This window comes from Lissotriton helveticus, chromosome 12 (assembly GCF_964261635.1).
Source record: "Lissotriton helveticus chromosome 12, aLisHel1.1, whole genome shotgun sequence".
Taxonomy (NCBI): Eukaryota; Metazoa; Chordata; class Amphibia; order Caudata; family Salamandridae; genus Lissotriton; species Lissotriton helveticus.
This window is the reverse complement of record NC_136073.1, coordinates 612,715,518-612,740,060: the sequence shown is the minus strand read 5'-3', so window position 1 is coordinate 612,740,060 and position 24,543 is coordinate 612,715,518. Positions and strand designations below refer to the sequence as shown.

The following is a 24,543-nucleotide window of genomic DNA, read 5'->3' as shown; positions in this document are numbered from 1 at the left end:
TAACCAGGAAATTAAGTGGCTACCATGCCCAAATGTTGTCAGTGTGTTTGCAGAAGTTCATGGTTGGGGGTTATGGATCCGTATCCCCGAACAGTCAGCACAGTGCTTGCACCACTTCTCCATATACTAGAAGCTGGTCTTCCCTGAGGCTGCTCCTTATAGTCGTCTCCTCCAGTGTGCTTAAAGAGCACCTGAAGGAACAGTCAGCCAGTGTGTAATCTCTGCCTCTGTCCAGGCTGCCATTCGGCGGACCGTCAGCGGCACCACAGGAGCATACAGTGGAGCCGATCCCACCCAGAGTGTTGCCCCCGTCCAGCGACAAAGGGCAATGTGAAGGAACTTTGGTTTACGGGTCCGTGTTGTGGATGTCCACAACATCATTGCTAGTATCATCTCCTCTTTGTGCGTGGCTCCTAATTCTCTCAGCTCCACTAAGCCTAGGACTACTAACCATCTGGCCAGTCATTGTAGGCGTGCTGCGTGGTAATAGCTTTAAAAGTCTGAATCTCCCAGTCCTCCCTTGTCTGTCGGTCACTAAAGCGTGCGCACCGGTACCCATTTCCACTGTCCACCCCAGATTTTTTCCTTGAGCATGATATTCAAGGTTCAGAACCAGGCTTTTGTGATCCACACCATCAAATTTGCCAAAAAAGTGAAGGACTCCAGGTAACATGATCATTTTTGTTAGGGCTATCCTAGTCATTATAGGCAGCTGAAGCATCTGCCAAAAAGGTTGTGCTACACCACAGAACACAAATGTCCCTCTATCATATCCGAGTCTGCGTGGTACACCCTAATCCCCAGGTATTTAAAAGCTTTACACACCCACTGGATTTCAAGCTGCTACACAACGTTAGGGGAACCCGCGAGGTCCGGTGATAACAGGAACATCCACGTTTTCTTCCCGTTAGTGCGTAGTGCGTAACCTAGAAACGTGTCCAACATCTTCCAGTAAACTAACACATCACGGGATACCCATCTGGGCCTCTCGCAGGTAGAGGAGCATATTCATGTACATCATTTAGGGGTCCCAGTTGCGACCCCTGACTTGCCCCTTGCAACCCCTGGCACTGCCTTTGCGACCCCTGGCCTGGCTTGGCCAGGAATACAGGGGCATCTCGTCCTTATGGATGTCGGTAGGGGCTCCACTTGCCGTGTTTTTCGGCAGTTTTTTTTTATTTCAGTAATAGTAAATACTGTCATATTATTGACTATTAGTGTAATCAAAAATGGAGTGCAGTTAGCTGAAATATGACCCTGTCCTGCAGCTGAGGCAAGTAAGAAATGCTTTAAAATGCATGTGGTGTGCATGTTTGCGGGTGAGAGTGTGCTTATGTACGAGAGAGTGTTTGTATGTGTGAATGTATGTGTATGTGTAAGCATCTGTGTGTGAGTGAAAATAAAGATCAAAAGGGGTGTCATGTCTTCTCTGCTACCCCTGGCCTTTAGGTGAATTGACATCCATGAGCACATTATCTGCATATACTCTCCATCATGGAGATGGATCCCCCTAGTGTGGCCCCTGTGTATCTCAAACAGGTGTGAAATGTAGCATCCTGTGCGCACCAATGTTTGCGTACCTGCATATAGTAACATAACCCATTTACCCCATCTTTCCCCTAGGGACATTATCAACATGACATCCTGCAAGCAATTCCACCTCAGCATATCAAACGCTTTCCTGATGTCCAAGGATAACACCACTACCTCGATATGGAGGGTTTGAGGCATGTCAGTTAGACCATGGTACAAACGTCTAATATTAAAGGAGGTATTGTGCTTAGAGATAAACCCAGTCGGATCCTCATGTACTGAGACAGGAAGATGGGACAGCAACTGATTTGCCAAGACCTTACTGAGGATTTTATAATATAAATTTAACATTGACCTGGGTTGGTAGGCTGATACAGTCGCAGTGTCCCCTGAGAGCTTAGGTACAGACACCACTAGGACCTTTCTGGTTGTCGCCGGCAGAGATCTGCAGTTCACTGCATTTGCGTACATATCAGCCAGTTTCAGGGCCTGGAAAGATGCAAAGCTTTGGGAGAACAGGGCTGGGAGACCGAATTTTCAAGGGGTCTTGTCGCACACCAACTCTTTGATGGCTGTCCTAATTTCGGGTTATGAGATGGGGCTCCAAGTGATTGCCTGTCCTCCACCATTAAACCTGGTAACACCACCATTGCAAGGAAAGCATCCAGTGCCTCACTCCTCACAGGCTATAGCCTCTCCTATCGGCACCAGGCGGGATCTTTAAAGGCCTCAAGTATCTTCTGTTGTGCATGAAAAATGTCTCCACCCGGGCAGAAGATCAGGGCAACAGGGTATCATCTGGACGGACCAACTATGATAGTAGCCCCCGTGGAGTGGGCAGCTGTCAGGTAGTCATGCCGCTTCAAAGAACAGAGCTTTTCCAATACCCGTGTGGGTTTCTCTTGCTCTTCCTGCAACGTGGGCTTAATTTGCGGGTAGTTAGGGAGCTCTCGCTCAATTGGCGAGTGCCGTTTTGCAGCGCGAATCCTTCTGGATTCACTATGCTGTGCATTATTCCGCGCTCTATTGGTTGGGTCCGTAATCGTAGGGGGTACATGTAGGTCGTGCACCGGGAAATTGAAAGAGTATTCTCTGCAGGCCACATTTTGCACTCTTCAGACAGCTTGTAAAGCTCAGTTGCCTATCAGATCCCTGAAGCCCTGTTACAACCATATCGCTGGATAATCTATGAGGGGAGGGACAGGCTTGTCCAGGGCGGTATCTGCTACACAGTTATTGTCTCCATCAGTAATAACAGTGTGTCAGGATCAGCAGACAAGATGTGGGAGAGGGATCCAAGAAATGTGGCTGTCTTACATTAGGGGCGTGACCACAAACAGTGGTTATCCTGTATCCGTTAAGCTAACCCATCAGGATGACATATCATCTATGTGTGTCGCCGTAGCCTCGTAGGGGATCCCAAGGTGCACCCAATTTCAGGGAACGCAAAATACCCATAACATGAATTTGTCTCCTCCACTTTCACTGGAGTTTGGTTGCCTCAGTTCTCACCAGATGTGCCTCTTGGAGGGGCGTCACATCTGTTCCTCAACGACATAAGAAAGACAGAACCTTGTACATCTTAATAAGAGACCCTAGTCCCCTGACATTCCAGGATAGAAAAGAGTATATGTTGTCACTCTCTCCATCAGGGAAAGCTTGCAGAACAGCCCTCTGCCCGCATCCACATCTGCAGCAACTGTGCCTTTACATCGCACTAGGCATCCACCGAGCCCACCACTGCTTTTCAGCCCCACCACTCTCATGAGCATTGAGAACCAGGAGTACATGCCAAAACTGGGTAAAAACATTAGAACTAATCCAAACTCCGCAACCCCAGGTCAATGCAGCGACAGCCCTCCATCCAAAACAGAAGATAGCAAACAGTTGTTTGTAGCAGACCCCCCCACGCTGAACAGTGTCTTCCGCTGAGGAAACCAATGGAACACTCGGTGTCAGCTGTGCCATAGTGGTCCAATATGTCTCAAAGAAAGTATGAACGAGATTTGGCCATAACCAGAGAACTCCCTTTTCCACATTACCAGGTACATAAGACACCACAGCACAATTCGCAAGCCCCTTTCCACACTTAAAGCATTATTAAGTCTGTTTTGATATTGCCAAATACAACAAGCATTTACAATGCAATGGTTTCGCCTTTTGAAAAGTTTGAGCTATTGGCATTGTAAATGACAATTTTTATTTATGTGTTGGTTTTGAAAATAAATAAATGGCATTGTCATTTACAATGCCAATAGCTTAATCTCTCGCAAATGCGAGACCTATAGCATTTGCAATGCAGTCCTCGCTATGAAGAGGCCGTGTGTGTTGGCACATCTCACAACGGAGGCACGTGTCATGCATAGAGTGGGATAAGTATCTTATGCTGAAGACACAGTTACACTGTGCAGGGAGAGAACGGTCATCTTGCAGTGCGAACATACATCTATCAGAGTGCTGACTGTGAAAGAAAGATGCTTATACTGAGGATATATATTTAAATATACACACACACACCTCACAGTAAACGCACACACACACCTCATAGTGAGTACACGCACATGCCCCAATGAAGGCGGGTGTACAGTGAGAGCACGTGCGTCTGACAAAGTATCCAAAGTAAAGTGTCCGGGTACATGAACCTCTCACACTGATGGCTCATGGACACCTTTTTGTGATAGCACAACGCTCCCCAAAGTCTCACAACAACTTTGTTTATTGATTTTTTGTGTGGCATGTTTTCAATGGACAGCACCTTTCTGTGTTTCTATTATTTGTTTAATGCATTTAATATTCCGATGTCATGTCGATCCCAAACACCCGATTTCTGCCGATCTGAATCCCTCACTGTTCCTCAGGCTTACTGTATATTTTAGACCGCACGAGCCGGCCACCGGTTTTAATTGTTACAGGGTGGACATAAAACGCATTCCTGCAGTGTTAAGCCGCCTCTGTCCCCACAGCTACAAGGGTCCGTACATTTCTGTTACCAGGGCTCTATCTGCGCGAACAGACTTTGACATCACTATGGTGTGTGCCGCTCCTGCCAGGTGCAACAAATCAAACAATTCGCTCTGATTGCCACTTGGCATCTCGTAGTAGCCAAAATGTATTTTATCTGCAGCTTCCACTGGTGATCCCGGACCTGTGGTACCGTTTGTACCTCTCTGCGGTCCCCGCCGTTCACGTTCCCGTGACCGCAGCATCGCTTCGAAGCTTCCGCCTGGGAGTTTCAAGCGCTGTAAAGAATGTACTTAAAAATAATAAACTCCAGAATCTTGTGAAAAGAATAAAATCCAGAATCTTGTGAGACCACGGCTGAAAACAGCGCGATCAACTGGCAAGTGTTCAATTCCCTACTTCCCTGAAAAAGATTTCACATGGACGGCAAATGTGTTCATTACCCCTCGTAGACACCGACATTCCTCTGATGTCTGCGATGAATACATGAATTAATGGGTGGGGAGGTGAATGCATTCATTGAATGAAATGCAGGCGGCATAGTCGTAATTCCGTACACAACTCGCTGGAGAAAAGCAAAAATACCAATCTTTCACCTTGAAATAATTAACGTTACTGCTGGAAGCTGGTCGTTTTACACATGGGCAAGGAGGGGGGACGGGAAAGGCACGGACAGCGGGAGGGGGGACGGCAAAGGCACGGACAGCGGGAGGGGGGGCAGGAAAGGCACGGACAGCGGGAGGGGGGGCAGGAAAGGCCCTCACCTGGACTTCTTCCGGCGGCGGTTGGCCTGCAATGACCAAAACAAACCTTCCCCCCACAAAAAAAAAATAGGAACCGCCCACCACCGCAATGACGTTGTCAAAGGGGCAGGATGAGTAAAAATGGCCGGAACGCCCCCAAATCTGCTCCGCAATTGACGGACAGACCTCTGTTCCAATGGCTAGCCTCCATTTATGGAGCTAGCCAATGGAACAGAGGGGCGGGACATAAGTACACATCTCTAGACATAAGCTTTCGCCTTGCGCAGAAAGTCTGCTGCGCAGCCTTTCGGCGAGGCGAAACCTAAAATCGTAGTAGGACCTAAAGTGTGCCTGTTTATACATTGATAAATATGTAAAGTTTCCTTTTTCATGACGAGCCCATTTCCACATTGCAAAGTATGCAAAATACCAAAGCACCACTGTCTGTTACCACATTGCCAAAGCACTGACTGTACGATTATGAAAAGCATCCCACTATTATGAAGATGTGCTCTTTATGCTTGCTTTGAGGTCCAGTGATTTGAGCAAATGTATTGTGAAAAAATAAGAAAAGTAGAAGCCTTTTTCTTTATTGTTGTACTTTGTCTGAAGGGATGTTAAACAAATGATTGCATTTTAATAGTAGCAACTAAGCGAATGAATGAATGTATGTCAAATGTCGCAGGACTGTACTGTGTGTCAAATAGCTTTGGGGGTAAACTCCTCTTCGCCAGTGGAGTTTGTGAAGTTTTGCCCACTCCGCGCTCCAAGTGCAGAATTTGGCAAAACTACAGCAACCGCGATGTGACAAAGTTTTTCTCACGCATGACTCGCCAACATTAACTTGATGATCAATGACAAGCATTTGCAATGCCATAGGTCTCGCAATTACAAGATTTTGAGCTATTGGAATTGTAAATGGCAATGCCTTTTATTTATGTGTTTAAAAAACCAGCAATAATAAAAGGCATTGTCATTTACAACACCAATAGGTAAAAGTTTCAAAAATGCAAGACCATTTGCATTGCAAATGCTTGTTACAAATGTTGTTAATTACACTTGTTGGCTTTGCCAGTTCTGAGAAACATAAACATAAAAACGGATTAACACGCACAGGTGAGAAATGAATAACAGGAGGGTGATTGGGTGTTCTTTTAAGATATAAAATAGTCCATCATGCATTCCAAAGTAAGTTTTTCCTGGAAGTCGTAATGACTTAAAAAACAGGGATCAGTGAGGCCTAGCTATACAGTCACACTGGAAGAACAAGGAGAAGTGATGTCTTATTCTGGAATAAACTGCTTGCTAAAGAGAAGATGATGGACTGAGCATTGAAACTTTTCAGGCACTCCTCAACCCCAAGTGACTCTTAGATCTGGGTTAAATCCATCAATGTTCTTCTGCTCACTTCGCTACCCCAGTTCAGACCCAACATATCAGCCTTGACCCTGTTCCTCATGAGAAGAGTCCAGCCCGGTTATCCCTGGACCAGAAACAAGAATCCTGGGACCGATTTCATTAGAAAGGCTAGCTTGAATTCAGTCAGTTATATGTGTGAACAGCTATCCATCTAGTAACAGTCTCGGTGGTATCAAAGGGAGAAACAGTATTTTGAAATGATATTGTTGAGACATCTCTTCCTGCGCAAAGTGAGGTCACTGCCCACTATCTATTCTAAACCCTTACTTGTTCAGAGCAAATTATGTATTTAAGTATCCTGGCTCCCAAAATTGCCCTTCTTGATCGCTGCAACTCAAAGGGATGCTGACTGAGCCTTCTGCAAAAGTCCTTCCACGGCTGTGCAAGCATACCGCTCCCAAGGTGCATGGCTACGCAAAGCTAAAAGACGTAGCATGTTCGAGACCGCGCTTAACCCCACCCTCTGCTCTACAAGCTGTTTCTAACTTCGGATCATGACAGGAAAGTGAAAGTGCAATTGAAAGTACATTTTCTAACTGTCAGCAGAAAGGACTACGGCTCTAAATGCGTAAAGCTTTCCGGTTTCGCTCTCAACCGTAGCACGATTGCCTATGCTCATGGTTCCTCACTGCGCTAATGATTTGGGTCACAGTCTGTGGCTGCCGCAGGAACCTCTCGAGGTCGAAGCTGCCGCCAGAACTAGGAGCTCCATAAGCCCCTCGGGCCGCCCCGCTTCCGCCGTCTACCATCAGCCCGAAAACCTGTACCGACCTGACCGCCGCCTCAACTGTCAACCGCTTCACCTGGAGCAACCAAAATGCAGCCAATCGACTCTTGCCACGTCATGCGACACGCGCATCACGGGACTTGGGGCCAACCAGAGTCACGGGATTTTGGGCTAACCACTACACCGGCAACTTGGGAAACCCGGAAAACAAAAACGTAGCTTCATCTTTACGAACCCCCAATCGATTTAAAATTGAATCTTTTAACTTGCCAATTAACTTTTGTTCTGCTTTATCAAACTACAAATGAATTTAGTATGCGTCTTAAAAACTCGGTCAAGTATACTAGACTTGTTTACGCTTCGATAGTCGCGAAGTCTCAAAAAAGTGGCCATGTTTGTGTCAGGCACGAACTCGCCATATCGTCGCGCGTTCACAGACCTGAATCGGCTCGTGCCCATACTAGAATCGGCTCGTGCACAGGTCTGTCTCCAGGTCTGCCTCCCTTGGAGGCAAACACGCGACTATAAGTCTCGTTGGCGGCAGCGCTTTGCGCTGCAACGCTAGCGAGACCTAAAAAACGAGTGCTAGACTGCCTTCTGGCGAGATTTCTCAACATGGGCGGTCGCGGCAGGTCGCTTCCGCTCGCGCTGAGAAAGTTGCCGCTTGAATTGCGAAAGCTGCTGCTCGAGTAGAAAATATACTCAAGAAGCAAAAAGAAGCACAGCCCTCTGGTGTGCCGCCAGGTGCAGTTCGCACTGAATTTACAGCGCAGAACAAGCTCCCAGTGCAATAAATCAGCATGAGCTATACTAGGACCAGAATTCTGTCACAGGTGGAACTCCCAGGAATCGCCCAGAGTTTTTAGATAACTCTGCAGAATTCCGCAGATTTAAACTCCACGCTTTCCACCCACTCCTCGTGTCAAATTATCGGCTGTTTTCACACGGTCACCCGATGAAGAGCTGATATCACACAGTGAAAGACAATGTGAGCTGGAAACCCTGTACAGACTGAGTTCACAGCTTGTGTGTTGAGGCGCTGCACAGCTGACGTCAAACTCGGGTTTTGTATGCTCACCAGGACCTTGACAACAGCCTAAGAAGCTTTCTCAGATTTTTGTTCGTGGTTAATGAATGTGCAATTCGTATATTTATTGAAAATATTGTACTATTGTAAGTCATGAAATAATTAAGCTCGTAGAATTGTCCTTTGGTGGTGAAGGGGAGGTAAGAGGATGTATTTACCAGTGATCAAACTGCCCAAATCCCAACTTTCCCACTTAAATTGTTGGTCCCTAGTACTTCTTCTTATTTTACTGTGCCTCGTTTTGATCGAGTGTACAATCTGAAAGCATCTTGAGTCGGATTAGGATGTGTGCTCAATAAACGCTTCCTTTGGGAGAGAGGGCGAGGGGTGGGAGAAAAGTAGACCAAAAGTTGTTTGTGTGTGTAAAAGGCCGCTTTATTAAGACACAGGTGCACATTACAAACACAAACCTTGGCAACGCCTTACAAAACTAAACCTCACTAAATAATTAAATAACTACAAATTCAGCCCCCCGGACCCTCCCCCACCCCTAAAACATTTGAGCCCTCCCGCTCCCAACAATACATCAATAAAAATATAACAGCATTATAACATTACGTCATCAATAAAATTACATCATCAATAAAACATTTCGTCATTAAACAAACATACGTCATCGTTAAAACTTTATTCGTCCAACCACAATTGCAATAACAACGGTCAGGTCCTCCATAACCATAAACCCTGCCTGACCCTGCACTCCTGCAGATACCCCCCCTCACAAAACTGAACGGTCAAACCATGACCAACATACCCCAGCACTTGTCAAAGAAATACTTGAACTAATACTCAACCAGCAATCTGCCTAAAAACCGTAATGATACCCAAAAACACCGCACAGCACCTGTGTCTAGCGACGGATACAAATACAAGAGAAACAACCCCTGCACACCGGTAGCCCACAAAACAGCCTTTTACTTAAAAAAGAAAATAGGGGCAAAAAACGCCCAAAAAATGGGGAAAAAACTGAGCAGCGAGGGGAAAAGCGGAGCATTTAAAGCGAAAAATTGAGGGAGGGAGGGTGGGACAAAAAGCTATGAGCCCACCTAGCCACCAGGTCACCAAACCTAAAATGGTGGCTGGTAGGCAGTGGGCGGGGGGTTTATAATTGGGCTATGCTGGTCCTACTGGACCAGCCCAATTCTAGAAACTTCTGTCCCTCTTAAAGGGACACCCCTCGCAGCTCTCCCAAACCGCCCGGGGGAGGAGACCTCCCGGCGGTCGGCTCCCTCCCCCAAGCCCCCCTTGGGAGAGAGGGCGAGGGGTGGGAGAAAAGTAGACCAAAAGTTGTTTGTGTGTGTAAAAGGCCGCTTTATTAAGACACAGGTGCACATTACAAACACAAACCTTGGCAACGCCTTACAAAACTAAACCTCACTAAATAATTAAATAACTACAAATTCAGCCCCCCGGACCCTCCCCCACCCCTAAAACATTTGAGCCCTCCCGCTCCCAACAATACATCAATAAAAATATAACAGCATTATAACATTACGTCATCAATAAAATTACATCATCAATAAAACATTTCGTCATTAAACAAACATACGTCATCGTTAAAACTTTATTCGTCCAACCACAATTGCAATAACAACGGTCAGGTCCTCCATAACCATAAACCCTGCCTGACCCTGCACTCCTGCAGATACCCCCCCCTCACAAAACTGAACGGTCAAACCATGACCAACATACCCCAGCACTTGTCAAAGAAATACTTGAACTAATACTCAACCAGCAATCTGCCTAAAAACCGTAATGATACCCAAAAACACCGCCACCCAGAAAGGTAGGCGGGGGAAGCAACGCCTCCCTTTCTGCCCCCCAACCGCAAAGCGAAAGACAACCAGAAAATCAACGCTGCATGGCCAAAGCCCGGGCTAAAACCTCACGAATCTCCAACAAGTAAAGTTCCATGCCCACCCGGGACAGATGAACTCCATCATCCCTAAAGAACTCAACAGCCTCAAACTTAATGTCCCTGTGTGAAATCCTACTGAAACCAAGGCTCCTACAGCAACGAGACACCTCCGAATTCACTTTCTTCCTAGCCCGATCGACAGCCCTGGGATTCACCGCTCCCCTCCATATCCTGCGAGGAATCAACTCTGTCCAAAAAACGTGACACCCAGCCCATCGTTCCTTAATGAGGCCTAAATCTCGTTTCATAGCTCGCAGCAAGACTACACCTTTCGTTGCACATAGGTCATTTTCTCCCAAATGAATGACTAAAATATCCGGGCAGACACCGCCCACCATGTTGTTGTTCAAACAAGGGATCAACTCTCTCCAGAGCATCCCACCTTTACCCTTCCAAAGAACGTTAAACATTCGATCATTGAAACCAAGTAGATCTCCAAAGTAACTCCTCGCCGCCTGGACTCTGGCCCACTTGACAAATGAATGCCCCACTATCCAGACCGTTACCACCGAGGAGCGAGGCCCAGCAACGGATCCTGAAAAAGAAAAAAGAGTTAGAATCCTGTGAAGGAGGATGACGCATGCGCCTCCTCCGCCGAGCTCCTCACGTAACGCTGGAAACAGTTAGAAGACCAGCGCCCCAATCGCTTAATATCCCTTTCAGACCAATTTCTGTGAAAAGCTTCAGTGGCAGCACCTATTCTGAAAGAGTGAGTACCATAAATATTGCCATCGAGACCTATGTGCTGTAGCGCTTTGCGCAAAACCATACGTAATTGATAAGGTGTTACAGGGGTGCCATTGATATGTTGGAAAACCAGGACTTCATCGCCACCCCCACACAAGGAACGCCAGCGCCGCGCAAGCAGTAGAGGGCAAGTAAGCTTCGGAGCACATGCCTGTAACCATACACCTTTCCCCTGACCCGTCTGATCCGTTTTAGAACTGGCCAACCATACATGAACTCCCTCATCATAACAGAAAACGTCCTTCCAAAACAATCCACACTTATACTTTGAACCCAACAACTCAGATACCCTGAAAGCACCAAAAAACATGAAAGCCATCAACATAGAGAAAAGACATGCCTCAAAATCATCTGAACAAACTAAAGGCAAAACCGTAATTAACCTGGCAAGAACTTGCCAAGATATAGGGGCTCTGGATCTACCAATGTGCCCTTGCTCCCTGGCCCAGCCCTCAAGCATCCTTCTACCAATTTCCCCCGCAGATGGAGGATAGCCCCACCACAACTTCCCCATGAAAGCAATCCCCGCCAGTTTCCCAGCAATGGTTACTTTGGTCAAACCCTTATCCATGAGGTCCAGTATAAAGTTGACCACATCATCCGACCGACTCGACAGATCCTCCCTTCTGACAGCACCAGATTCCAGAAATTCCTTCCACGCAAGGGAATACGCAGAACGCGTGGACACAGACAGAGAACCTACCACCAATTGAACGACCCGACCTCGCCGACGTGCCACAGATGACTCGGCATCGGAGTCGGGGATCTGTCCGCATCCTTCGCCAGACCACGGAATCTCTCCCACTGTGAACGAGACAGAGCATCCGCAATGTCATTGTCCACACCAGGAATGTGCAACGCACGAAAATGAATATCGTGTTTCAAACAACCAAGAACAAAAACTCTCATAAGTTTCAACACTTGTCCGTCCCTGGCCGATTGGCGATTCACTATCTCCACCACCGCCATGTTATCCACACGAAACAGCACTTTCTTGTGCGCCAATTCCTCCGCCCACAATGTCAAGGCGACCAATAAGGGGAACATTTCCAGAAAAGTGATGCTGCGACCTCCATTCAACCATTCATCAGGCCAACGTTCAGCACACCATTTGCCATTCCAAAAGAGCCCAAAACCATCACTGCCAGCAGCATCCGAAAACATTTGTACATCCCACTGAAAGTCAACCTCTCTGACCAAGGGGACACCATTGAAGGAGTTCAGAAAAAACTTCCACATTCTCAAATCCTCCTTGACGCCAGCAGACAGACGAACACGATGGTGGGGCAAATGATGACCTGCCAAAGCCCTGCCCAGTCTCCTACAAAAAGTCCTGCCCGCTCTCACCACTCTGCAGGCAAAATTCAAATGACCCAAAAGCACTTGAATCTTTTTCACCAACACTTTTCTCTTTGACAACATCACATCCAGTAATGCAATCATGTTGACCCTTTTGTCTTCCGGCAGTCGAGCAGACATACTCACAGAGTCTATTTCAATACCCAAAAAGGATAGGACAGTGGCAGGGCCCATTGTTTTCTCGGGCGCCAAAGGAACTCCCAAATCATCCATGAGCCCTTGGAATGTGTCCAGAGCCTTCTGGCACTCCGCGGAGCCCGGGGATCCAACAAAGAAAAAATCATCGAGATAGTGTGTTACCAGGGTATGACCGGACTGATGGGAAAAATACCATTGCAGAAAAGTACTAAAACACTCAAACAAGGCACATGATATGGAGCAGCCCATCGGCAGAGCCTTGTCCACGTACCACTTACCATTGAACTGAATACCTAAAAGGCTCCAATCGTCCGGGTGGACAGGCAATAGCCGAAAAGCAGACTTGATGTCACACTTAGCCATCTCAGCGGCTGCGCCCGCTGTCACAACAAGTGACATGGCCACGTCAACCGAAGAGTAAGAGACAGACACTGCCTCTGGGTCAATAAAATCATTAACAGACGACCCTTCAGGCCATGACAAATGTTGAATCAGGCGAAACTGTCCCGGTTCTTTCTTCGGGACAACTCCAACCGGTGAAACAATCAAGTTACGGATCGGCCAATCGTGAAACGGGCCAGCCATCCTCCCTTCATGTACTTCCTTAGTAAGTTTGTCTTGTACCACTGTGGCATGTTCAGAAGCTGATTTTAAATTGGCAGACCACCTCCGTTCCCTAGCACCTAAGTAACCGAGTCGGAACCCAAACTGAAAACCTTCCAACAGTGTAACTTTTGCTGACTGATCTTCGAAACCATGGAGGGCAATGCGCAGCCTTTCTAAATTAACTGGCGTACGAGCCCTTGGACCCAGCACCCTTAGCACCTCTGTATCCCCTTCCTCCTGAAAACTGTGAAGTCGTATTTGATGTTCCTGAAACTGTTTGCTTTCCCTGTGTACCGTCCGATGGCTGATTGTTCCAACACTTGGACAACGGGTGTTTCTTACCACAACCTGAGCATTCATGTTTAAATTTACAATACTCCCTGGTACATGAGCCCTTATTAAATTCCCAACAGAAACCAGACCCTGAGTACAAGGTTGCAGTGGCCCCCACCCCTCCCCGGGTGGGCTTCCCCTGAAAGGGCCGATAAACTAACGGCAAACCACTTGCCGTGAAAATGGTTTTCCCCCCTGACGCTGACCCCATTGTGTGTTGCCACAAGTCATTATCTATCTCCCCCCACTTAGCTTCCGGGTCCCAAGCCATTCTGGCCCTAAATTCCTCATCATATTGAGACCAAGCAAAACCACCCCCGGTGATCTGGGCCTTGCGAATGACGTCCATGTATTTAAAAAGGGACACGCTGCGCTCAGGGAACTTTTCGCAATATACACTAGCATAAATCAAAAATGCAGCTGTCCAGTTTTCAATAGTTAAAGGCACTCTGGGGCGTTTAGCCAGCTCAAACTCCTCCTCCTTAGACCCTTCTTTAGACCGGACTTCCCTGTGGAGTAGCTTCAGTAGTTCCACATACTCACCATTCCAAATTCGTTCCTTTGTACTTAACATGAGATGAGCACCTAACGGTTTCGTAACCCCCATGTAAGGCATTTTCTTGATTTTTAGTTCTTTACTGGCCACAGGCTCTTTAACTTTGCTGGAAGCACCAGCCATAACATGTCCTACCACTGTGTTCTGAATGTCTACCACATCATCTGTACCAACTGCTGTGTCTTTAACATATCGACCTTTAACCAAACGGCCATCACTACTAATCACTTCAGTTTCACCACCGGTACCCACAGACACCATCTTAGGTTTGGCCTGTGTGGCTGATTGCTCACCTGGCAACAGAGAGACCACTCTCGATGGCTCCGCCCGTGTCTCCGAGGTCAATGCATCCGGTCTGCGAGGCGCCCTACTCGATGGGCCGTGCTCTCTTCTCCCTTGCACTTGACTTTGGACCACTGGAGCCTGTAACACACTAGAAGAAACATGAGAGGGCACCCCCCTTTCCGGATCCCGCACTTCACCTTCTTCAGGACTGTCTTCGTCGTAGTCCAACACCACTGAATCGACAGTAGTGTGCAACAAATCACCACGGGTCTTACCTAACCCGGTATCAACCACCGTACATTTAAATGATTGTGAAACTCCAGGAGGGGGAGCAGGCTGTACACGCCCGTACCTCCCTGTGCGTTGACTCTGTAGCTCCTTAGCCGCCGGCAAGGCCTGCCACCTATACCTGCTACTCGTTGGGGCCAGCGGGGTCACGCCAGACCCTCGTGTGCTGGCCGCGGCGGGATCCCTCGGTGGAAAAGAGAGGGCCGCGCTAGGCATTCTCCTCACTTCCCCTTGGCGTGATGGGACTGGACCGCGCCCTGCCAAGTCTGGACCTCCGCACCTATTCCTATCCTGAAAAGAAAAAGTTTGGACTGGTGTGCTAGGGTCCCTGAAAACAACACCCGAAACAGACCTGGATCTCTGCAAATTATCCTCAACAACCCTCCCTTGCAACCTGTCCAAAGAACTCCCTCTAGGACAACCCCTCATAGGGCGTCCCCGGACCGGAGAATCACCAATCACCTCATCTTCATCGCTCACGTCCAAGTTACCCTCTGCCTCCGCCGGAGAGGAAGCCAGAAGAGGGGCCCTCGCGCCCCAAACTTGACCTTCACCCACCGACTGAAAACCACGTTGCGCCAAACTTGCAGTGCCAAAATGATCCCACCCAGGGGAGCCAAACATAACATATGGGCCTCTCACCTCACCTGACCAATTTGGGACCTCCCCAGCCCCTAAAACAGGCCCAACACGCCCCTGCCGAAAACCACCAGTCGGCCCCATCCTAGAACCATGCAAACCAGAACCCCTTGAACCACTCATGACAGGTTGGCAAACACCTGCCCCTGCACCCACAACCGTCCTTCCATACCCTGAAATCCCTGCACCGCGTACACGTCCTGCCACACTAGCATCACAAGGCAGTGGGGCACGGCCCACCTGCGATATGTTCCTGCCTACCTTTTGCAAACTTACATCCAACTCCATGAAACCATAAGCTCCGAAACCACCCAACCCGGAAACCTCCTGCCCTGAAACCAAACCAGAAACAGAACTCCCTTCACCCATCTGTGCCCATTCACCCTCCCCCCTCGAGCCCCCCCCCACAGACAACGCAGGACCCTCAGCGGAGCCAGGGGTAGAAAACAACAATGGGCTACCCACATTACCCTCCACATCCCTCATGCCAGTATCAGAAGCCTGACCCAAAACAGCTTGATGCCTAACAGGTGCCACCTCCTCGCAGTCCAACTCACCATGAGTAAAAACCACGTTTGCCTCCCTAGTTTCCCCAGCCTGCCTCTCAAAAACCACATAGCCGGGAGGTGACCCCAACAATAAATGTGCCGCCTCAGGAGCAAACTGCGAGTCCTCAACAGCCCACTGCACATTCTGAACCCCATGCACCAAACGCTCCTGGCCTGATACCTGCACCACACATGGAACAGAGCCTCTGCGCGCGCTACGAGCCGGGGCGGGCTCCACATGCTGCACTCGCCGCTCCACTAGCGGGTCCGAAGCGGAGCGCTTTTTGCTCCCCCCCCTGCCCCCCCTACCCCGCCCTCCCGCCGAGGCGGCCCTTGAAGTCACCGGACCAGAGAAAGGGGGAGCAGCAGCCTGGAATAACGGGGGGGGCGGCAGAGCGTCACTGGACACATGCGCCTGCCCCACTAAAGCGCCAGACGTAGTCGGAGCACCCCCCGCCCCCACCGCAACACCTACCTGACACTCTGGAGCTACGCGCGTCCCCCTACCGCCCTCACCAGACGGGCCGCGTAACGCCGGAGCTGCCGCCTCACTTGAAAACACACGCGCAGCCTTCTGAGGGGCCGGCTTCCTCGAACGGGACCGGCCCCTCTCGCTTACCTGGCTCGGGCGTCTCCTCTTCGGCGACGAGCACGCCAGCACCGCCGCCCCCACGCCAGCGGAGGCCTGGCGCTGGGGACGCGCCGGCACACCTCCAGAAATTAAATCCATGCGCCCTGCCTCAGCCAGCAGCCGCATCGCTTCCACAACACGAGAGTCTTCCATCGTAAAGTAGCAAGAGAATGTTAAAGACAATAACCTAAATACCCAATTCACAATACACGCACCACAAAAAGCTATGAGCCCACCTAGCCACCAGGTCACCAAACCTAAAATGGTGGCTGGTAGGCAGTGGGCGGGGGGTTTATAATTGGGCTATGCTGGTCCTACTGGACCAGCCCAATTCTAGAAACTTCTGTCCCTCTTAAAGGGACACCCCTCGCAGCTCTCCCAAACCGCCCGGGGGAGGAGACCTCCCGGCGGTCGGCTCCCTCCCCCAAGCCCCCCTTGTGTATGGTTTAAGAGTGAATAATGTCGCTCCACGAGAAAAACAATATTCGCCACATATACAGTGCCCAGAATCAGAGCAGCAGGGGCGTCGAAAAGTTTATTTTTAATTTCTATTATTTTAACAGGTGTCTATGTATTTATTTACGATAGCGTATTACATACAGCGAAACACAAGCGTTCAAGAAACAATCAATTTACAATTCGAAAACGCTTTAATGTCTATTGTACATGTAGTTTGCCGTGTCATTTACAAGTCGGATCTTTTGATGGCTTTCTCTCTAAATGTCCTGTCCTGACAGTGCGCTTCCGATAATGGCTTCCGCTGAAGAAGGGGATCCCCGCGCTTCCGCCTCGTGTGCCGTGAAGGATGGTGGAGCATTGTCCTGTGGCGTCAGATGTACCTGTCAGGAGGAGCAGGCTTTGCACCAGTCCCTAAGCAGGAGATAAGTAGCTCCCGGCTCCTGGTAACCGCGTTCCAAGAACTCGTCTTTATGAAGTGGCCGTGAGTCACTCGGGATAGTGTCTTAGCTTTCGTTCAAATGGAAGAAACACCATTGCAGGGAGTTTAAAGGTGTCCTTCCGTGTTCAAAACGTCGAATAAAACGGGCGACCATGCTTCCAAAATAGACTGAAATGAGTGGCAAACATTTTTATTAGTTTTCTTTCATTATAACCGTACACACCACCCCCACATATATCCCAAAGGCCAGTGGTGGTAAGCAGAAGCTTTCTTGACAGGCAATTGTTTGTACGTGGCATGTAGGGATGGGGCAGAGTTTGTTATGTACCAGTTTCTTAGGCGCCTCGTTTTCTCTGCACCAGCACAGTTGACCTTTCAAAGATCCCAGTCTCTCAGGAAATTCCATATTTCTTTTTTTTTTGTTTAAGAAATTTTTATCAAGATTTTTTCAAATACAACAAAAGCCATAATAGTACACATTAACATAAGTAAAATAAGCAATCAGGCATAAAGTCATAAGAGAAATATGTGATAATAAAGAGATAAAAGGGAAGAGAGAGAAGAAAGAGAAGGAGGAAAAGAAAAAAAGGTGAAGGAAAGAGAAAGAGAAAAAAAAAGAAAGAAATAGTGACAGAAATAGAGAATAGTATTATGAAGAAAAGGGGTTAACGAATATGAGGGTTAGAAGAGAGGTAAGTGGTAAAAGGAAGCCAAAGGAGTATTCCATATTTCTCATTAGACCAATGTGCGTTGACCATTGAGGGTTACTAAACACTCTACTCTACAATAGTTTCACTTTCTATGTACTAAATATACTAAATCTTACAAAGGGGTGTCAGGACCACATGGTTAATCTCCCAAAATAAGAAGACATAGTCAAAAGAGAGGTGATGAAAATAATTAGTAATTTAGATGTGTACGTTGCTTCCACTAAAGGTTGCATTGCTAAGACATTTTTCACTTGGACCCCTTTGCAGTAAGTTTGCCCATTGCACCTGCGCGTGGACTTAACCTGAAATTTAAGAAGCATTTTTCTTGCAGGGATACCCTCCAGACCTTTACTCATTATGCCTTTTCTTGCACGTGAGGGGGAGTCTTCTAACTTGAAACCTATGAATTATTCATATTTGTTGGTATTGTGTTTGAAAATTGTATTTGGTTGAACCCTGTCATTGATGGGAATGCACCTAAGCAAGCTGATTGGTTCTGTAGCGCTTGTTATATTGTTTTATCTATTTTATAGGACACAGATCACCACACTGGCATGGCTCTGCTGATTAAAAAAATGTGAGTGCTAATCAACTCTTGATCAAATCACTATTATCAGGGTGTACCAGTCTGATTCAGAAGCAAGACTTGATATTGCATTTCGCTATTCTGCTCCAATTCCATGGTGTCTTAATGGTTCAATGGACCAGTCAATGTTGTAATAAACCCTACTGCATTCTGGACTATAAAATTTGGCAACTTCTAGTGCATCATTCTCAGCTTCCGTGGGGCGTTTTCGGACATCCTGTCAAGGGAGGATTTTACCAAATGGTCACAGAAGAGGGGGCAAAAAAGTGCCTGCCAATATAAGTCTTATAACGAATGCTTTTATAACTTCCATGTTTAATCTAGCCTACAGACCGCTTTAAATGTTTTTTGTCAAAGCCTTATTGTCCCCAATACATCATAGTGGGCTTGGGTCAACTCCTTGCTCTTGATTGTTTGACTTTCTTGACTATCTGATTTCCCTACTTCGTATTTCATGGCTTTCCTCCCTTTTTTAGGTCTCGCCTGAGCCAGCACGCATGTGCTGCGCTGCGAGGCTTTAGTAAGGGCCTTAAACTAGGAATACATGCTTGTGCTTTTTAGGTCTCGCATGCCAATGCGCTTGCGCATTGCTGGCGAGATTATAGTAAGCGCAAAAGAACAGTCTACCAACGGCAGATTAGACACAGTTCATATGAGACAGGCGCGTGCACGAGGCCAACCACGTCACACCACCATTTGTCTGTGCCTCGCATCAGACTTAAAAGGCTGCCGCTCCCCCCCAATCACACTTCAAAGGCTGTTGCTCCCCCGTGTGCACATCACACACCAACTCTCCTACTTCCCCTCCCACGTGCTCTGCAGGTCACCATTTGCCAGCATGCAGCCGCTAGCGCTTTCATTCCTATCACTCCCCCCTCTCCTACTTCCCCTCCCACCTCCCAAACAGCATAGAGCCGCGAAGACTTGTTTTTAATCTTGCCTCCCCCTGGGATCCTCATGCACCCTTGGATCTTAATTAATGCACTCAGGCGCTGTGCTGCCTATAGCACAGCGCCTGGTTTCATGGTATTTTTTTTTTCAATTAATGTGCTCTGGTGCCGTGCTCCCTAGCATGGCGCCCGGTTTTATGTCTTTTTTCAACATTAATGTGCTCGGGCGCTGCACCTCCTAGCATGGCGCACGGTTTCCTGTTTATTTTTTAATTTAATGTGCTCAGACACCACACTGCCTAGTTAAATGCTTTTATCTACATAGATGGAGCTACACGCTGCAATCCGTGCGTTGCCCTACTCCGTGTGGGGCCCTCCCCCAGGCATTACTCATATTGCTGTTTTAAAAAAATGCTTTTCTCGACCTACATGCAGCTACACTCCGGGCTGTGCCCTACTCCGTGCTGTGCTCTTCTCTTCCTATGCTTTGACGCCGACTGCCACCTTCCGTCCGTCACTGCTAGTTTTTAAATGCTTCTATCAACATGCATGCAGCTACACGCTGCACTCCCTGCGGTGGCCTACTCCGTGCGGGGCCCTCCCCAAGGCATTACCTCATGTTACTGTTTTTAAAAAAAATGCTTTTCTCGACATACATTCAGCTACGCTCTGCACTTCGTGCTATGCCTTACTCCGTGCTGTGCTCGTGTCTCTCTCTGCTGTGACGTCCGACCGCCACTTCCGCCCGTCACTGCTTGTTTTTAAATGCTTCTATCTACATAGATGGAGCTACACGCTGCACTCCCTGCGGTGGCCTACTCTGTGTGGGGCCCTCCCCCAGGCATTACCTCATGTTGCTTTTTAAAACATACATGTAGCTACACGCTGCACTTCGTGCTGTAGGGCACAGCACGAAGTGCAACGCGTAGCTGCATGTATGTCGAGAAAAGCATTTTTTTCGACCCGCCGCCATTCACAGCACTCCGTGCTGTCCTCTTCTCCACCATTACGTCATATTGTATTTTTTACATGCTTTTCTCAACAGAAATGCAGCTACGCGCTGCCCTCCGTGCAGTGCCCTACTCCGTGCAGTGCCCTCCACCACCATTGCCTCATGTTGCTGGTTGACAAAAAGAAATGCTTCTGTTGACATAGCTGCAATTACGCGCTGCACTTAGTGCTCAATTATATAGCTGCGGTGACCCAATTTCTTAGAAACGATGTGCCGTGCCGTGATCAAGCACATTGTTTATCTGACTATTCTGTGTAAAAGAGGAGCACTGTAATATTGGCTAACTCCTCATATTGTACAGGCCATATCTACATGCAGGGTGTGGCTTACCATCTAGGGCGGCCGACTCTGAAGCTGAGGAAGCGGGTTCAAGTCTGGTGGGAGGCTCAATCATCCTGGGATTCTGGTCGAATCACTTAATCCTTAATTAATTAATTACCTAATTCCAGTTGCTAATGCAAAGACGTGTGAGATCAATTTTTAATTACTTATATAACTTATTATTAATTATTATTTGCAGAAAGTATGCAAGTTACTATTTGGAAACACTTCCGCAGTGATAAAAGTAAAAAGGCTGTTATCTGTCTGTCGCAAAGCCCAATAGGCAACAATTGCACAAGTTCTAAAATTAGAAGCAACTAAATATAAACCTGCTGGGCTCCTATATTGCTTCCACCCTGTCTACCCACAGTCTTCTGTCCTTTCGGTTCTCCCTCTCCACCCACGTTCACTTCTACCTTTCAGTGCTCTCTGCCATATCCTGACTTCTCACAGTACTCTCGTGCTCTCTGCCCTATCCTGACTTCTTGCAGTACTCTCATGCTCTCTGCCACATAATTACACGCCACATTATTACACAGCACTCAATGCAACATACCTTCCAAAACCCACTCAGTGCCACATAATTACACACCACATAATTACACTGCACTCAATGCAACATACACTCCAAATACCACTCAGTGCCACATAGTTACACGCAACATAATTACACTGCACTCAATGCAACATACACTTCAAATACCACTCAGTGCCACATAATTACCAGCAACATAATTACACTGCACTCAATGCAACATACAATCCAAATACAACTCAGTGCCACATAATTACACGCCACATAATTACACTGCACTCAATGCAACATACACTCCAAATCACACTCAGTGCCACATAATTACACGCCATATAATTACACTGCACTCAATGCAACATACACTGCAAATACCACTCAGTGCCACATAATTACACGCCACATAATTTCACTGCACTCAATGCAACATACACTCCAAATACCACTCAGTGCCACACAATTACACGCCACATAATTACACTGCACTCAATGCAACATACACTCCAGATACCACTCAGTGCCACATAATTACACGCCACATAATTACACTGCACTCAATGCAACATACACTCCAAATCCCATTCAGTGCCACATAATTACACGCCACATAATTACACTGCACTCAATGCAACATACACTCCAAATACCACTCAATGCCACATAATTACACGCCACATAATTACACTGCACTCAATGCAACTTACACTCCAAATCCCAGTCAGTGCCACATAATTACACGCCACATAATTACACTGCACTCAATGCAATATACACTCCAAATACCACTCAGTGCCACATAGTTACACGCCACATAATTACACTGCACTCAATGCAACATACAATCCAAATACAACTCAGTGCCACATAATTACACGTCACATAATTACACTGCACTCAATGCAACATACACTCCAAATCACACTCAGTGCCACATAATTACACGCCATATAATTACACTGCACTCAATGCAACATACACTGCAAATACCACTCAGTGCCACATAGTTACACACAACATAATTACACTGCACTCAATGCAACATACACTTCAAATACCTCTCAGTGCCACATAATTACACTGCACTCAATGCAACATACACTCCAAATACCACTCAGTGCCACATAGATACACGCCACATATTTACACTGCACTCAATGCAACATACACTCCAAATACCACTCAGTACCCAACGCACACACACAACCCCACACACATACACAACCCCACACACATACACAACCCCACACACAACCCCCCACACACACAACGCCACACACACACACAACCCCCCACACACACAACCCCACACACACACAACCCCCCACACACACACAACCCACACACACACAACCCCACACACACACTACCCCCCCCACACACAACCCCACACACATACAACCCCAAACACACACAACCCCCCCACACACACACAACCACACACACACAACCACAGCACACACACAAGCACACACACAACCATCTATCTATCTATCTATCTATCTATCTATCTATCTATCTATCTATCTATCTATCTATCTATCTATCTATCACCCTCACTATCTATCTATCTATTGCCCTCACTCTATCTATCTATTGCCCTCCCTCTATCTATCTATTACCCTCACTTTATCTATCTATCGCCCTCACTCTATCTATCGTCCTCACTCTATCATTGTATCCAAACTATTTATTTGGCCTAACACTTATTTCCACAATATTTTCCGTTATGGCTGGAAAGGACCTGCACTCAATGCAACATACACTCCAAATAATACCACTCAGTGCCACCTATTTACAGGCCACATAACTGCACTCTGAATGCAACATACACTCCACACAATACCACTCAGTGCCACTTAAATATATGCTACATAATTACACTGCACTCAATGCAACATACACTCCAAATAATACCACTTGGTGCCCCATAATTAGACGCCACATAAATACACTCTACTGAATACAACATGCACTCCCCATAGTACCACTCAGAGCCACATAATTACACGCCACATATTTACACTCTACTCAATGCAAAATAAATACACTCCACATAATACCACTCAATGCCATATAATTACACGCCACATACTTACACTTTACTCAATGCAACATATTATACTCCACATAATACCACACAGTGCCACATAATTATATGCTACATAATTACACTGCACTCAATGCAACATACACTCCAAATACCACTCGGTGCCACATAATTACCCACCACATAATTACACTTTACTGAATGCAACATTCACTCCACACAATACAACTCAGTGCCAATACAACTCAGTGCCACGTAAGTATTTGCTACATAATTACACTGCACTCAATGCAACATACACTCCACATAATGCCTCTCAGTGCCACATAATTACACGCCACATAATTACACTCTACTTAATGCTACATAAATACACTCCACATAATACCACACAGTGCAACATAAGTTTATGCTAAATAATTACACTGCACTCAATGCAACATACTCTCCAAATACCATTCAGTGCCACATAATTACACACCACATAATTACACTCTACTGAATGCAACATACACTCCATACAATACCATTCAGTGCCACATAATTAAATGCTACATAATTACACTGCACTTAATACAACATATACCCCAAACAATACCACTCAGTGCCACATAATTACACACAACATAATTACACTCTACTGAATGCAACATACACGCCACACAATGCCACATAATTGTATGCTACATAATTACACTGCACTCACATACACTCAAAATAATACTACTCTGTGCCACATAATTACACGCCACGTAATTACACTCTTCGCAATGCAACATACATACACTCCATATACCACTCAGTGCCACATAATTACACGCCACATATTTACACTCTACTCAATGCAACATAAATACACACAACATAATACCGTCAGTACCACATAATTACCCTCACATAATTTCACTCAATTCAATGCAACATAAATACACTCCACATAATACCACTCAGTGCCATATAATTACATGCCACATACTTACACTCTACTCAATGCAACATAAATACGCTCCACATAATACCACACAGTGC

At 47.0% G+C, this 24,543-nt stretch overlaps 2 protein-coding genes across 3 annotated transcripts in view; one reads left to right on the top strand and one right to left on the bottom strand.

The window, feature by feature from the left end:
* IGSF9 (immunoglobulin superfamily member 9) overlaps positions 1-24,543 on the top strand; it is a 641,834-nt gene that overhangs the window by 75,452 nt on the left and 541,839 nt on the right.
* On the bottom strand, positions 8,824-15,493 carry LOC144798685 (uncharacterized). Of its 2 annotated transcripts, none has more exons than XM_078669681.1 (2): positions 14,421-15,493; positions 8,824-10,923 (listed from the first exon to the last, which is right to left on the bottom strand). In XM_078669681.1, the coding sequence occupies exons 1-2, from the start codon at positions 15,460-15,462 to the stop codon at positions 10,322-10,324; spliced, it is 1,644 nt and encodes a 547-aa protein (XP_078525807.1). In that variant the 5' UTR covers positions 15,463-15,493; the 3' UTR covers positions 8,824-10,321. The 2 variants fall into 2 exon arrangements, with proteins under 2 accessions (XP_078525807.1, XP_078525806.1); XM_078669680.1 differs by having other exon boundaries at positions 9,017-11,939.

What these genes read in the sequence shown, in the direction of transcription:
- LOC144798685 (XM_078669680.1), bottom strand. Translation starts at nt 15,462, where the DNA reads ATGAGTGGTTCAAGGGGTTCTGGTTTGCATGGTTCTAGGATGGGGCCG. An exon ending in AGTGGTCTCTCTGTTGCCAG is followed by an intron (nt 11,940 to 14,420) that starts GTGAGCAATCAG and finishes TCTCGTTCACAG; the next exon opens with TGGGAGAGATTCCGTGGTCT.